The sequence below is a fragment of the Gavialis gangeticus genome, unplaced genomic scaffold (genome assembly GCF_001723915.1).
Source record: "Gavialis gangeticus isolate Ggan-Ray unplaced genomic scaffold, GavGan_comp1, whole genome shotgun sequence".
Lineage (NCBI taxonomy): Eukaryota > Metazoa > Chordata > Crocodylia > Gavialidae > Gavialis > Gavialis gangeticus.
In genome coordinates, this window is record NW_017729024.1 from 120,511,054 (window position 1) to 120,524,009 (window position 12,956).

The following is a 12,956-nucleotide window of genomic DNA, read 5'->3' on the forward strand; positions in this document are numbered from 1 at the left end:
TATCCTGTGTCAGAGTTGTGGGGGAATGGAAGAGTCTTGACAAGTGTGTTTTTTAGACTGTCCTAGTAAAGTAGCTGTTTTTAGTGCAAAGTACTTTGGGTAAAATTTTATTTATCCATGTCTGACATTACAAATCTGCCCTCTCTCACATCACTATTATTCTACTAGGTTATAACATTATCAGAATGCCAAGGACCTAAAACAAGAAGAGCCACAGTAAGGTACAGTTGGTGCAGCAGAATGCAACTTTAATCCCCACCGTTACTACTGAGTTTACAGATCAGTCATACCCAAGAATAGTTGGTAGAGAAACGTGCATTATACAATTTGCCATTTTTATTAACCAGAATCAGTCTTCTTCTCATATCAGACTAGACTGATAGAAATGGTCAACAGCTCAAATTCCAGAGGGATCCAGATATTCTAACCACTGGTACTCTTCTCAAAGAACTCACCTGACCATTTTTTCAGCATCACAAGATCCTGAATTCATCTCTCCCTCACTCTTTGAAGTAGTCAGTAAAAGCTGGCACAGGCATCAATTCAACAGTCAATCCAGATGGTTCAGCTCTATGGATGGAGTAGTTGGCTGGAGACCATTCTATGACTGAGGTCTTTGGCTCTTCTCTCTTGCAGCAACTACAAGCAAGTCTTTCCTGCTCCTGCATCCCCAGGAGCTGTAGTTGCATATATCACATAGCAGGATTTGCTGTTACCACCTTTCAGTCCTGGCACACATTCTAAAATGTCCACTGTTGAATTTGGAAAGCTTTCCATTTCTTGTCAAGGTAAGGCTACTGAGAGTAGCTACTGTTTAAAACAGGGGTGTCCAATTGGTGGCCCATGAGGGGTTAGTGTGTCCCACAGCTTCCTACCCAGCTACTGTTTCCCCCAACACACTTACTGTATCAGTGACTGTGATCTCTAGTCCCCCCCGCCCCGCCCAACTTCCTTCCCAGCTTCTGCTTCCTTCCTCTGCACCTGGTTAACGCAGCAGGAGATCGCAGTCAGAGCAACATAAGGCTCTCAGCAGGGGACAGGGCCAGGCTGCTCATACCAGGTATGCAGCAGTAGAGGGATCTGGACTGACCTCCCAGAATGCAGCAGGGGGATAGCGGCCCACATGGCGAGCTGCCTACACGAAGCATAGCCCCCACAGTCTGTGGCCTCTGTGACCCTGGGCTGTCAAGACATTGTACAGCCATGGTTTAAATTAAGTTTCTAAAAAAGGACCTTGACAAGAAAAAAAAAAAAGTGTGTAGACTTGCATCCAAACATGCACCATATGGAATCTAGAGTTGAACTGTTTAGAGATCAGCTTCCTTCATGCAGTTGCTGGAACATTCCTACATAAAACCTTGATTTGTTCAGTGCTTTGATTTGACCTCAGCATTTCTGGCCCATTCCCAGAAAAGTTTATAGATCTCACACAGCTTTTACCGCCAGAAGCTGTAGTTGACCACCAACTGCTAGCGCTTTTGACTAATCCTTGACTTCTTTCCACAAAGGCAGTGATTCTCAACCTTTTTGGATTCAAGGCCACCCCTCCATAATTTTTGTGAATTGAATGGCACCCAATTTCAAAAACTAGTGTGTATATTAGTGCTTACTTCCTTGCAGAGAGGTTAGGAAGTAGGGATGGAGAATTGTCCAGGCAGGTGCAAGCCTGAGCCTGTGCTTATCTTATCACAACACCTTTCAAAGCATCTGATGGCATTGTGTTTGAGAATCGCTATGCTAAGGATTGCTAAAGTGATCACAGGTGTTTCAGACTGGTGTCCTAGAGACTTGAAACCAGGCTGTGAAGTTACATTCTGTATCTTGGCAATATCACTGCTGAACATCAAAGAATGGCTTGCAGCAATAGTACTCTCCATCTAGGGCAACTAGATGGGAGGATTGTGGGCTTAACTGCATCACAGGTGGGTAGGAAGCTGGCTGCGGGGTAGGATCCAGAGAGTTCTAATGAACGGTTCTGTGGCATCCTGGCAAGAAGTGGCCAGGGATCAATGCTTGAACCAGTTCTTTTTAACATCTTTATCAATGATTTGGATGTGGGAGTGAAGAGCTCACTGGCCAGGTTATTGGACAACACCAAGTTATGGGGGAGCATGGTCACACTTGAAGATGGGCTGCAGATATAGGCGGAACTAGACAGGCTAGCAAGTTGGGCAGATCAGAATCAGATGAAGTTCAATGTTGAGAAACATTAAGTGCTTCACCTGGGGACAAACAATCCCCAACATACCTATAGGCTTGGCAGCGCCAGACTGACTACCACCATGACTGAAAGGGACCTAGGGGTAATAACAGACCACAGTATGAATATGAGCTGTCAGTGCAAAGCTATAGCCAGCACGGCAAATAATACTCTGGCATGCATCAATTGGTGCACTTCAAGCAAAACCAAGAAAGTGATTCTTCCACTTTACTCAGCATTGGTGAGACCACAGCTGGAGTACTGCATCTGGTTCTGGGTGCCGCACTTCAACAAGGACGTGGTAAAGTTTGAGAAAATCCAAAGAAGAGCCACCTGTATAATCAGAGCCTTGCATGGCAAGCCATATGAGGAAAGGCTGAGGGACCTGGGACTTTTCAGCCTTAAAAAAGAGAAGGCTGGGAAGGGACTTGGTAGCACCTTACTGCTACATCAGGGGCTTGGCTAACAACTGTTAACCAAGGCACCCTTGCGGAAAACCAAGAGTAATGACCAGACTCCTGGAAGACTGTTTCAGGCTTAACACTAGGAAAAACTTCTTCACAGCTAGCATGTCCAGACTGTGGAATAGGCTCCCTCCAGAGGTGGTGCAATCACCTACCCTAGAACTCTTCAAGAGGAGACTGGATGGTCATCATGCTGGGGTCACCTGACCCCAGTTGTCTTTCCTGCCTAGTGCAGGGGGGCTGGACCTAACAATCTTGCAAGGTCCCTTCCAATCTATGAATCTATGAACAGGAGGGTACTTTGTCGTCTGGCATGTCCCAGTGCTCTAGTCCCCGCACCCCCATAAGGAAGGGCAAGAATAGGGCAGACAGCCAATGAACGCTCTCTTGTGCACTAGGATGTCCTCAGTAGACCCCTTAGCCCAAGGGGCATGCAAGCAAGCCTTCTCTCCAGTCAGGGGCCTGGAGAGGATTCTTTGCATGGCTCTAGGCTAGTGAAGACTGCCAAGTGCATAAGAGTGCTCACTGGCTGTCTGCCCTGCTCTCCCCATCCACATTTGGAGATGGGGGAGGGGTTGACAGAGAATCAAGCACCCCCCTCACCCTTGCTCTAGGGGGCATGCCAATGTTTCAGGGAGCACTTCAAAAGGAAAAGCTCATTTTATGAGTAATATTTTTGAACTGCTTCTTCAGCCATGCATATCTGTTTGCTTAGTGTTCCAAGCACTTCACATCTGTCCTGTCCAAGGCCTAACCTGTAATTTCCCTACCATAATGCTGCTTTAGTATTTAAAGAAAAAAACTCATTCTCTTTCATGAGAAAATAAGGTTACCCCTACCAGAATGCACCAGATGTGAAGGGGAGAAGGGCTACAGCTCCGATTCTTGGGCCAGTTTTGAACTAGTACTGGCAGCTGTGTATTTTACAGACTGGGAATTACTCTAAAGAACATTACTGCATGTACTTGCTGAACAAGACTGGCTACAGAAATTCTTTTAACTTGTTCCCTGCACCAGTGGCTACATGGCGATTATACAGGAATGGGTTTTGCCTGCTCCATACTATTTAGGATATTCCTCAGGCCGATTTCCAAATCCTTTGTACCACCTGAGAATGAAGGGGTTAAGAAAGCTGTACCTGCTGCAAGTGTGTATATAAGTTAGCCATTTCACTGTGAGACAGTGATGCAACAGGCGCTAGGTGACTCCCTGTTACTATGAGAAATCAGGGAGACCTAAACCACACTGGAACAACCCAGATGTAAAAGATAACATTTTCAATACAGCCGCTTCTACCTGCAAAGGTAAAAGTCGGAAAAGCTTAGTAACAGCACTAGGTTGCAAAAACAAAGGCATTCTTGGGAATATAGTTCTGGAAATAGTAAAAGTTTGACCTGTGCAGAACCCTAAAAGGGATCTGGAAATTCCCCTCTCACCGTTCTTAGACCTCTTCAGTTGACCCTTTGAAATCTCACAGCTGTTACTAAATTAAAACTCACTTTTTTCCCCCGAGTTTATTAAAGTAACAGACCCATAGGCTGCCAAAATCAACTGTCTTCAGTCAGTGTTTGGCACCTGAGTTTCTTCATTCCTGGGAGAAAGCTAAGAGTCAGGCTGTGGTGGATCTCACCAGTGTTCCCTCTAAGGAGCAGCGGTCCGTGAGCACGCTGCCTTGGTCCGGTGTGGGACACTGTCTGAATGGGGCTGGAGGTCGGAGCCGGGAGCTGGGACTAGGGGCCGGGGCCGGAGCCGGGGGCTGGGGCCAGAGCTGGGAACCAGGGGCTGGAGGTGGAGCCTGGCACGGGCTCCCTGGCTCTGGGGGTGGAGCCTGGTGTGGGCTCCCTGGCTCCGGTGAAGTGCTCCGCTCCCTTGCATCAGGGCCAGGGAGTGGAGCACTTCCCTGGAGCCAGAGGAGCCCATGCCAGCCGCCCACCCCAGCCTTGCCTCACCTCAGGGAGGAGCTGCTGCGTGCCCCAGTGAGGCTCCGCTGGCTCTAGGACACTACTCCGCTCCCTGGCCCTGACACCACGTGCCTCCTTGCTCCCCAAGGCCACGTGGGCGAACGAAGCAGTGTCCCAGAGCCAGCAGAGCCTCACTAGGGCAGGCAGCGGCTCCTCCCTGAGGTGAGGGATGGGGCAGGGGGCTGGCGCGGGCTCTGCCAGCTCCGGGGAAGTGCTCCACTCCCCAGCCCTGATGTGGGGGAGTGGAGCACTTCCTTGGAGCCGGCGGAGCCCACGCCGGGCTCCTACCCGAGCATCTCCTGGTGCGCAGCCTTGAAAAGCCTGTGCGCAGTCACAGTTTTAGTCGTGCACAGCCGTGCACATTAGAGGGAACCTTGGATCTCACCCTAATCAAAATACCTTAAGTTTCTCTCTATTCACTCTGTCACTAAAAACCTCATTTTTTAAAAAAATTGACAGCCCATGTAAGAGATAGCTTCTCAGTACCACTGGAAATGCCAGTCCAGGCTCAATTCTAAGCAGTGAATTAGATTTGTGTCAGGCTACTTATGCTTTAGATACAATCAGAAATAAGTTATTTTGACTGAAAGCAAGAGGTAAAATGTTATTCACTGTAGGAATAAAAAGTCAATATTTTAATCTCAGCCACCCAGATCTGTGTTGTGGATACCAGATATTGATTTATTGCTATTAATATAATAAAACCAGATTTGAGAGCTTACTATGTCAGCAGTATAGTATGAGTACAACTGTGATCTCTAGTATTCATAGAGTGAGACATGGCCCTGTCTATAATAAAAGACTAGACTATAGCAGATTCCACCAAGAATCAACCACTTCTTGTAAACATTGGATTTGTGCAGATTTGTCTGTCATACTTTGATTCCTAAAATTAAGGATAAAGGCAAGTTTAGTAGCAGAAAACACATCCAGTTTCACATTCGGCAATATACAAGGAACCCTTCTTTTTAAAAAGACAACTGAAGACCTAGCAGCACGTTTTCAAACAAAATTACATGTGTTTCTAAATTACCCTCCCTCCAAAAAACAAATGCCAAAAATAAAGTGCAGCACCCATAAAAATAAGTATCAAGAAAATAGCCATGTTCTTTCTTTTATAATAAAAAGAGTACTTGGCCTCAGTCTTAACAATACTATACTGTGTCCATCATTTTGGATTCTTCATCATCTTTCTGTACCACTGAGTTTAAACTGCAGAGACCCATGTTTATGCAACCTTGTAGAGTGCCTGCATTCTGCAACAGATAAAGAAAATAAACATTGAGAAAATACTTCTAAACAAGTATACATTTTGAGATCCTAATTCTGTACCTTTTGATAACTGTTTAATTCCTTTTCATTGTTTGCATTTTGCAATTAATAGGCAAAGTTTTAATGGCGATACAAAAATGTGTGCGTAACTAGTACAAATGGTAAGAAAACAGCTTAAAATGCACCACCCAGGTTTGAAATTCAAGAAGTCACATAATTTATATATAAGGCTTTTATTTAGTTACGGAGGAGGCTAGGAACTGCAATAAAAATATCTGTGTACTAAGTTACCTTGCACTCAGAAAACAAATATAGTAAATTAAGTACCTTGATCAAAATTATTTCAAGCCCAAGATTTAATTTGACCTGTTCCTTAGACACAACTTAAAAAAGTAACCATTTCCTACCCTCCCATTTAAAACCATACTTTGTAAGCCTGAGACAGAGGTTGCCTGTACTGAAGTCCCTGTATTTCATTAGGGCAGCAGTTGGCAAGTTTAAGGGTGTGAGACAGACAGACTGTGTTCAGGTCAAAGGAGAACAGATAGTATGGGGAGAGGAGCACAGGGAGAAGTGACTGCTGCTGAAGCCCCACATCCACAGGCTGGATCAAATAGCTCTGTGGCCCAGATTGCTGACCCCTGCATTAGGATATTGTGCTGTCCTTTTACTACAGACTCAACTATCTTTGAGTGTAGGCTTCTACTGATGAAGCCATAGACATTTTTTTTTATTTTTTTTACCTGGGAGCTCATTTCACCTCTCATAATGCAGAATTCCCAAATTATACATTTAAACACAACAACAAAAAGAACCATGTGAGAGGGTAGTATGATTAGTTTATGAATGTATACTAGTTACATAATGCAATTTATCCAGCTATTTGAAGTGGAAAATTACTCAAAGTAGGTTGAAGATATGCACTTAATTGGATAGGATTGAATTAATAGGTAGTGAATTAATTTGACCTTGTGCTTTTTTGCTATTTGAAGTTTACAAGATGGAGTGTTTTTTGAGCAACAGCTTGCCTTAAATATAAATAAGAGCGTGCACACTTTGTTATTCCCAGCAAATGGTGCCTTATTTTATTTCTTTATTTTATTCCCCCTATAAAAGGCTGGGATAGTTTACAATAAGAAAACCCAAGATAAATTATAAAAAGATAAAATATTAAAATAAATATGTAATAAATGAACTCCCCAGACAGTGTCCCAAAATTAACAACTGCTAAAAGCCTGTCCCAAGCAAAGGACTTACAATGCTTTCTTTACTTCATGCAGTCCTTTTTAAAATCAAAGGTAGTATGCTTCACATAAAAGGAGGCAGAATCTCGTCACAGCAAAATTTATTTAATAAAAACCTACCTGTGGCAAAGACTCTAACCCTCCCACAGAACCAAGACCAGCATAGACACTGGGATTCTGTACCGACATAGCCTGAAAACTGTGCGACTGGGAACAGATTCTTACTCTTGATTTGAACGCTTCGAGTTCATTTTTAAAAGCTTCAATATAGCCTTCTTCTCCTGCCTGGAAAAGAAAAAGTTGTATATTATTAAATATTCCCTCAGTTTCATAGCCAACATTTTACTTGACCCCAAAATTACTAGGCGTGCATTGTAAAAGAAAAATGTTATGTAACAAAGGACAGATGAGTAAAGTATTTCATGTAACATCCTCTTTAGATGAAAATATTTGGGACAAAACTAATAGCACCTTTGTCATACGTTAGCTACAAAGAATTCAGATGGATTTATATATTCATAACAGTTTAAATATTTTGGTCTGAGACAGGAAGACTGTTTGTTACAGGGAGCTGTGACAACCTGATTTTGAGTTGCCCTTCTCTCCCCTACCCTATACCCCAACTGCATTGCATCACTGAAAGTGATACTGACCACACTGTACATGCAGCTCTCTCAGAGTAGTATTTCCCTGACCATAGGCTAACCACTGTGGAAAGATCCAGTTATCTTCACTCTTCATCCAGGGCTTCCCCGCTACTTGTGAATATAGCTATCCAGGCCCTGATAATGCTGCACCTGGTTGACTTCAAAGGATTACTGAGGAGAGATACAGTGTGCTTTCCTCAAGATGTCGAACAGCTTTTCTGGCACATGAAGAGCCCAGCAGCTTGAGACATTAATCTAGTCCTGAAATTATCTCCTTCCCTTTGTAGACAGTACAATAGGAAGATTGCCTGTCAAATCTCTCTCTCCTCCATATAATTCCCTTTTTTCCAGTAGGAAGTATTGATTCTACAGTAACTCTTTTCTTTCAGTAAATAGAAGTGGGAGATAATGTTCACCCTATATTATTTGTATATAAAAGAATTAAAGTTAATTATAGGATTACATAACAGTAAATATACATTTGCTATATATTCTGTTCCCTCTGCTGGACAGTCCAAAGAGCATAAGAAAATCCACTGGGCCTCTGTTCCCAAGTCTAGAATTACACAGACTACTGTCAACAACCCATCTTTTCCCTTAGCCTGCAGTCAATAACCTAGTCACATATTTCGCTTTTGGTTGTTAAGGAAAAATCTCAGCTATTTTTGAATCCCATATGGAAAATCCTAGGGAGTCTCTTAGCCTTGAAGAGAAAATACAACTTACTTTGGCTCTCTGGAAAAACAGACGAAAACAGCCTCTGGGATCCACATTACAACTTTTGGCCATTTCTATGATGAACTGCATCACAACTGCTTGGTGTGCTACTTGCTCCATCAGAGCTCCTTTCTAGAAACAAGGAAGTTACATAGTTGAAAAAGACTTTCGGCAAGTGTGCAGCTACAGTTTTATGAGTACTTTCCATCTGAACCATGAAGAGATGAGAACTGGCACTTGGAAAAGTAGAAGAATCGATAATAAATCGTAATGAAGAAAGATTTTGATAAACAAGGTAACTAGAAATGTGGGGCAGTAATAGGTCACATTAAATGGCTTATCAACTTGAATCATCTTGCTGTAGGAAAACTTGTAAGTGGGAAAAAATGCACTTTCATACAGACTCAAGAAATTTAAGATTTGTCCAATACCTGTTCAGCTTCTAGATGAAAACACCATAAAATGAGATATCTAGCTGTTTCTTCACATACAAGGTATGGATGATCTGATAAAAATCTCTGACTATCATCCCATCTGCTCAGCATGCCTAATGCAAAAAAGAATCAGAAAAATCAAGTGTCATATACCTGAAAGCTTGGCAAGAAGAATTTTTCCAACTATTTGAGTTGGTCTAATAAAAGATAACAGATTTACCCAAAGAACCTTGTCTGCCATTTGTATAAGAACAATTTCTTCTTCAGAGCTGAGAGATATATTAATGTAGCAGAGACCATAACTACCTTCCAACTGGTATATATTAGCACAAAAATTTCTAGACACTTCACTGCAATCTCAGAACTAGAGTGCAAATTAAATTTAATTCAGCCTTTTCCAACTCTTACTTGAGCAGACTACCAGAACATTACAGACACTATGATCAGACAAACACTACAAGTAATTGAGACTACTTATTACAAAAAAAGCCCTTCAGAGCTCGCAGGTAAGGCATGAAACAAAATGGACAAACTGACATATGTGGCTTGTTGAGGATTTTTTTTGTTATATAAAAAGTTAATCTTTGCAAAGGAATATTAGTCCAATGGAAAAAGTCAAATAAGAAAGAGAAGGCATTATTGGGAAAGATAAGGACAGGAAAGGAATACAACCTTGCATGTATTCTCTACAGTATGTGCAAGTATGCAGGCATTTACTCAAAATTCAGGTCATGAGGCTAAGGGGTTGTTTTTATTAATACACAAACAGGTTTTAATTATGAGGTTTGAATAGTAATGAGGTCCATTTAAGCTGTGGGTCCAGTAAGGAGATGCAGTGCTTCATCATTCTGTATCATATTTGTGAATACAGCAAATTGGTAAATTATTGAATGGTCAGACATAACTGCTTCAAACTTGTTCCAAAAACAGCAAGTCACATACAATTTTTTGCACTTTTCAGCAGAAAGGCCACAGACAAAAGGTGCATTTAAGACGTCTCTCTCTTCTTGCTTGTCAGTGAGTTCTTTAATAGGACTGATGCCATATAGATTGAAGTCTCCACTGCCTCTTTTGTGTCTGTTCAGTAGCTAGAATAGCTCTGTTGCTCAACTGCCAATGTAACAAATTAATTTAAACTGAGAGAACACTAAAAACTGTCTTCTGATGGGGTAATATTTTTAGTTATATGTACAAAGACAGCAGGTGGAAGCTGAATCTTGTAACTGATTTGGATACATAAGTTTATAACCATAAACTCAGTTGAACAAGAACTGGAAGCCAAGAGATTTACACAGCCAGTATTCAAGGAGGTAAAATAAAGACTCAGTGGACACACTGCTGCAACAAGGCTGTTCCTGTATCATCATCTTGTGCAAAAGATCTCAAAGGCAGACCTTGAACCACTGGACACCTGTGGAACACTTCCTTGCAGGCTGTAGAAAACTTAGCTAGCCATTATCATGCTGACTGGCTATGTTCTCAGCTGTTATATTTCACTGAAAGACAGCAAAATCTGAATTAATTGTTAAATACTTTTCTACATAAGCAGTTGCTTTCCTGGTTGCACGGAAGTTATGCAACCAGGAGTGGAGAGAGGTGGCCTTATCCCATTACTAAAATGCCATACTATGGAAAAAACAAAAAGAACTCTGAAATTCCAGAATATTTTCCATAGTTTGGCTTTCAGTTTCACATAGAAATGAACAATTAACTTTAGCTTTAAATATTTCTCATTTTTACCAAGGTCATTGTATTAGGTTTTGATTTAAGTTTTCTGAACACAAGAGCAATAATAAAGACCCATTCAATTTACAGAATTTTCTGTTGAAGGTGACTGAGTTTCAATACTATTAGACAGTACACAATTGGCAATCCTATCATAACTATAAAAGACCAATTCACGTGGAAAAAAGGAGCACAGATGGATTTAAAATCAAGTTTCAGCTGTAGAATTAGTGACATCTAGTGGATAGTTTGCTGTATTTGGATACGCAGTAATGGTGTTCCATGGCATGTGGATCCATGTCATCTGGCCTGCTGGGTTCTGTCCAGGTCCAGAAGTTGGGTGGCAGCCGAGCCCTGGTGATTATTGCTACTATGTTTCTAGATTCCAAAGCTTGATGACATGGTTGTGTGCACTGGATCAAGCTGGGGTGAGAGGCATAATCTGGGTATGCAGGTCTGGAGCTCCCCTGCTCAGATTGCATCCTCATGCCAACCCCATACTGGATCAGGCTCAGGGACCAATCCCATGCACTGGATCTGGACTGTGTGCCAGCCCCCATATCACTCATCTGGCCCACAGCTCTGAAAGATTGGGCACTGCTGGGACAGACCATTCCATGCCTCACTTACTATGAATAGCTGTTAGCTTGATTTAAAAGCTTTTTCTTCTAGTAAAACCATTGTATCTATTAAAGTTCTGTCTTTGCCATGTAAGCCATAAAGGCAACAAAGAAAGACACGCATGTACACACACACAGTACACATATAATACCAAGCACTTTTATAGACAGGATCTGACAAATGCATCTGTTAGTACCCAATACACAGTATTCCCCCATGACACATTTGGAAAGGAGGGTGCAGGTCAAGATGAGAAAGGAATCATTAATCAGTTTCTACAGCATTCAAAGCCAATGCAGTGCCAGAAGGCAAACATCTCTAATACCAGCTATCACTTTTCCAAGCAACATTGTGAAACAAAAAAGAACTGTTCACTCTGCAACAAGTTTTACGAAAGCCTAAAGTAACAGCATAAGCAGGTAAGAAAGAAAGACTCTCCCCCCCACCCCATCCCACAGTCGCAACGCTCTCTGAAAGCAGTGGTGATTTTCTCCTAGTCTCTCTTTGCTTTTCTCCCCAAAGGTGAAACTCTCAGCCTTGAAGGTGCTTTGCGCTCAAGGCAGCAGAACAAGTTTACAAGAGTTTTTAATATCTGAGCTGTTAGAAATTTAGTCACTTAGCTGTCATTCCCATGGACAGATACACTTTCGATAAACAAAGGAGCCAATGTTTACCCTTCAAAAAAAACAACCCATCGAAACTTAGCTTGTCACTGGTCTAATATCAACTTCCACAGAACTGCAGGTTAAATTGCTACATCCCTTCATTGCAGAATAACAGATCTGCCAAGCACTGAATTTTATTAAAAACACTTAGTCATGGTGGAATCCAGACTTCTAAGGATGTAGTTTCCTCTCCTTTAAAATGACTGTTTTTAATTTTAAGCATCAAAAATAAAATCCCAGCTCCCTGATATATGAGAAACTAGATGCTGGTCTCTGCTAATCATTGGTGCTGCACATTTTGTAAGAAAAATAGAGTCTAGCTACACCCAAAGGAGGAATAAAAACTGCAAAAAATTGGGAAAAAAGTATGCTTACCAAAGTGTCTGATCTTTTGTTCATGTTTCTGCATGAATGATTTAGATGCATCTTCATCTTCTACCTCTTTTCCTGTATTTTGATTAATAAAACTCTACAGGGAAGTGGGAAGAATACGCACGTTAGTTTCAATTACACAAAAGCCTTCACTCTGTTTTCAACTAAGTCAGGCTAGGAATATCATTTTGATAGAATCATAGAGCTGAAAGGGACCCCAAAGGATCATCATGTCCAGCCCCTGCATGAGCAGGAAAGACATCTGGGGTCAGACAACCCCACCCAGGTGACCATCCAGTCTTCTCTTGAAGACCTCTAGGGTAAATGATTGCACCACCTCTGGGGGGAGCTTGTTCCATAGTCTGGACACCCTAGTTGCTGCGTTCCATTTAATTACTTTACCACACATAAAAACATGATGGGAAAAGCACACCCACTCAGTCTTGCAATATTGACAATTTCAGGATTTAAAGCATGCCCAATACATTATAGTGAGAGGTGCAACATAAATGCCCAGATTCAGCTACCAGTGCCAAGCCTATTTTCACCTAGATTTATGGAAGTTGGTTTGTACCTTATTAAATACTTCCTTGCTAACAGAATCGGTGCAACAGAGATTCTGTTTCTCTCTCTG

At 42.0% G+C, this 12,956-nt stretch overlaps 1 protein-coding gene across 1 annotated transcript in view; it reads right to left on the minus strand.

Moving 5' to 3' along the window:
- Positions 1-5,281: 5,281 nt before the first annotated feature.
- CDC37L1 (cell division cycle 37 like 1) overlaps positions 5,282-12,956 on the minus strand; it is a gene marked incomplete at its 5' end in the record, with an annotated part of 11,572 nt that continues 3,897 nt past the window's right edge. Inside the window, 4 exons of the mRNA XM_019518237.1 lie at positions 5,282-5,881; positions 7,262-7,426; positions 8,515-8,637; positions 8,937-9,052. Coding sequence (XP_019373782.1) covers positions 5,780-5,881; positions 7,262-7,426; positions 8,515-8,637; positions 8,937-9,052 — 506 coding nt within the window. The remainder of the gene's footprint in view (positions 5,882-7,261; positions 7,427-8,514; positions 8,638-8,936; positions 9,053-12,956) is intronic.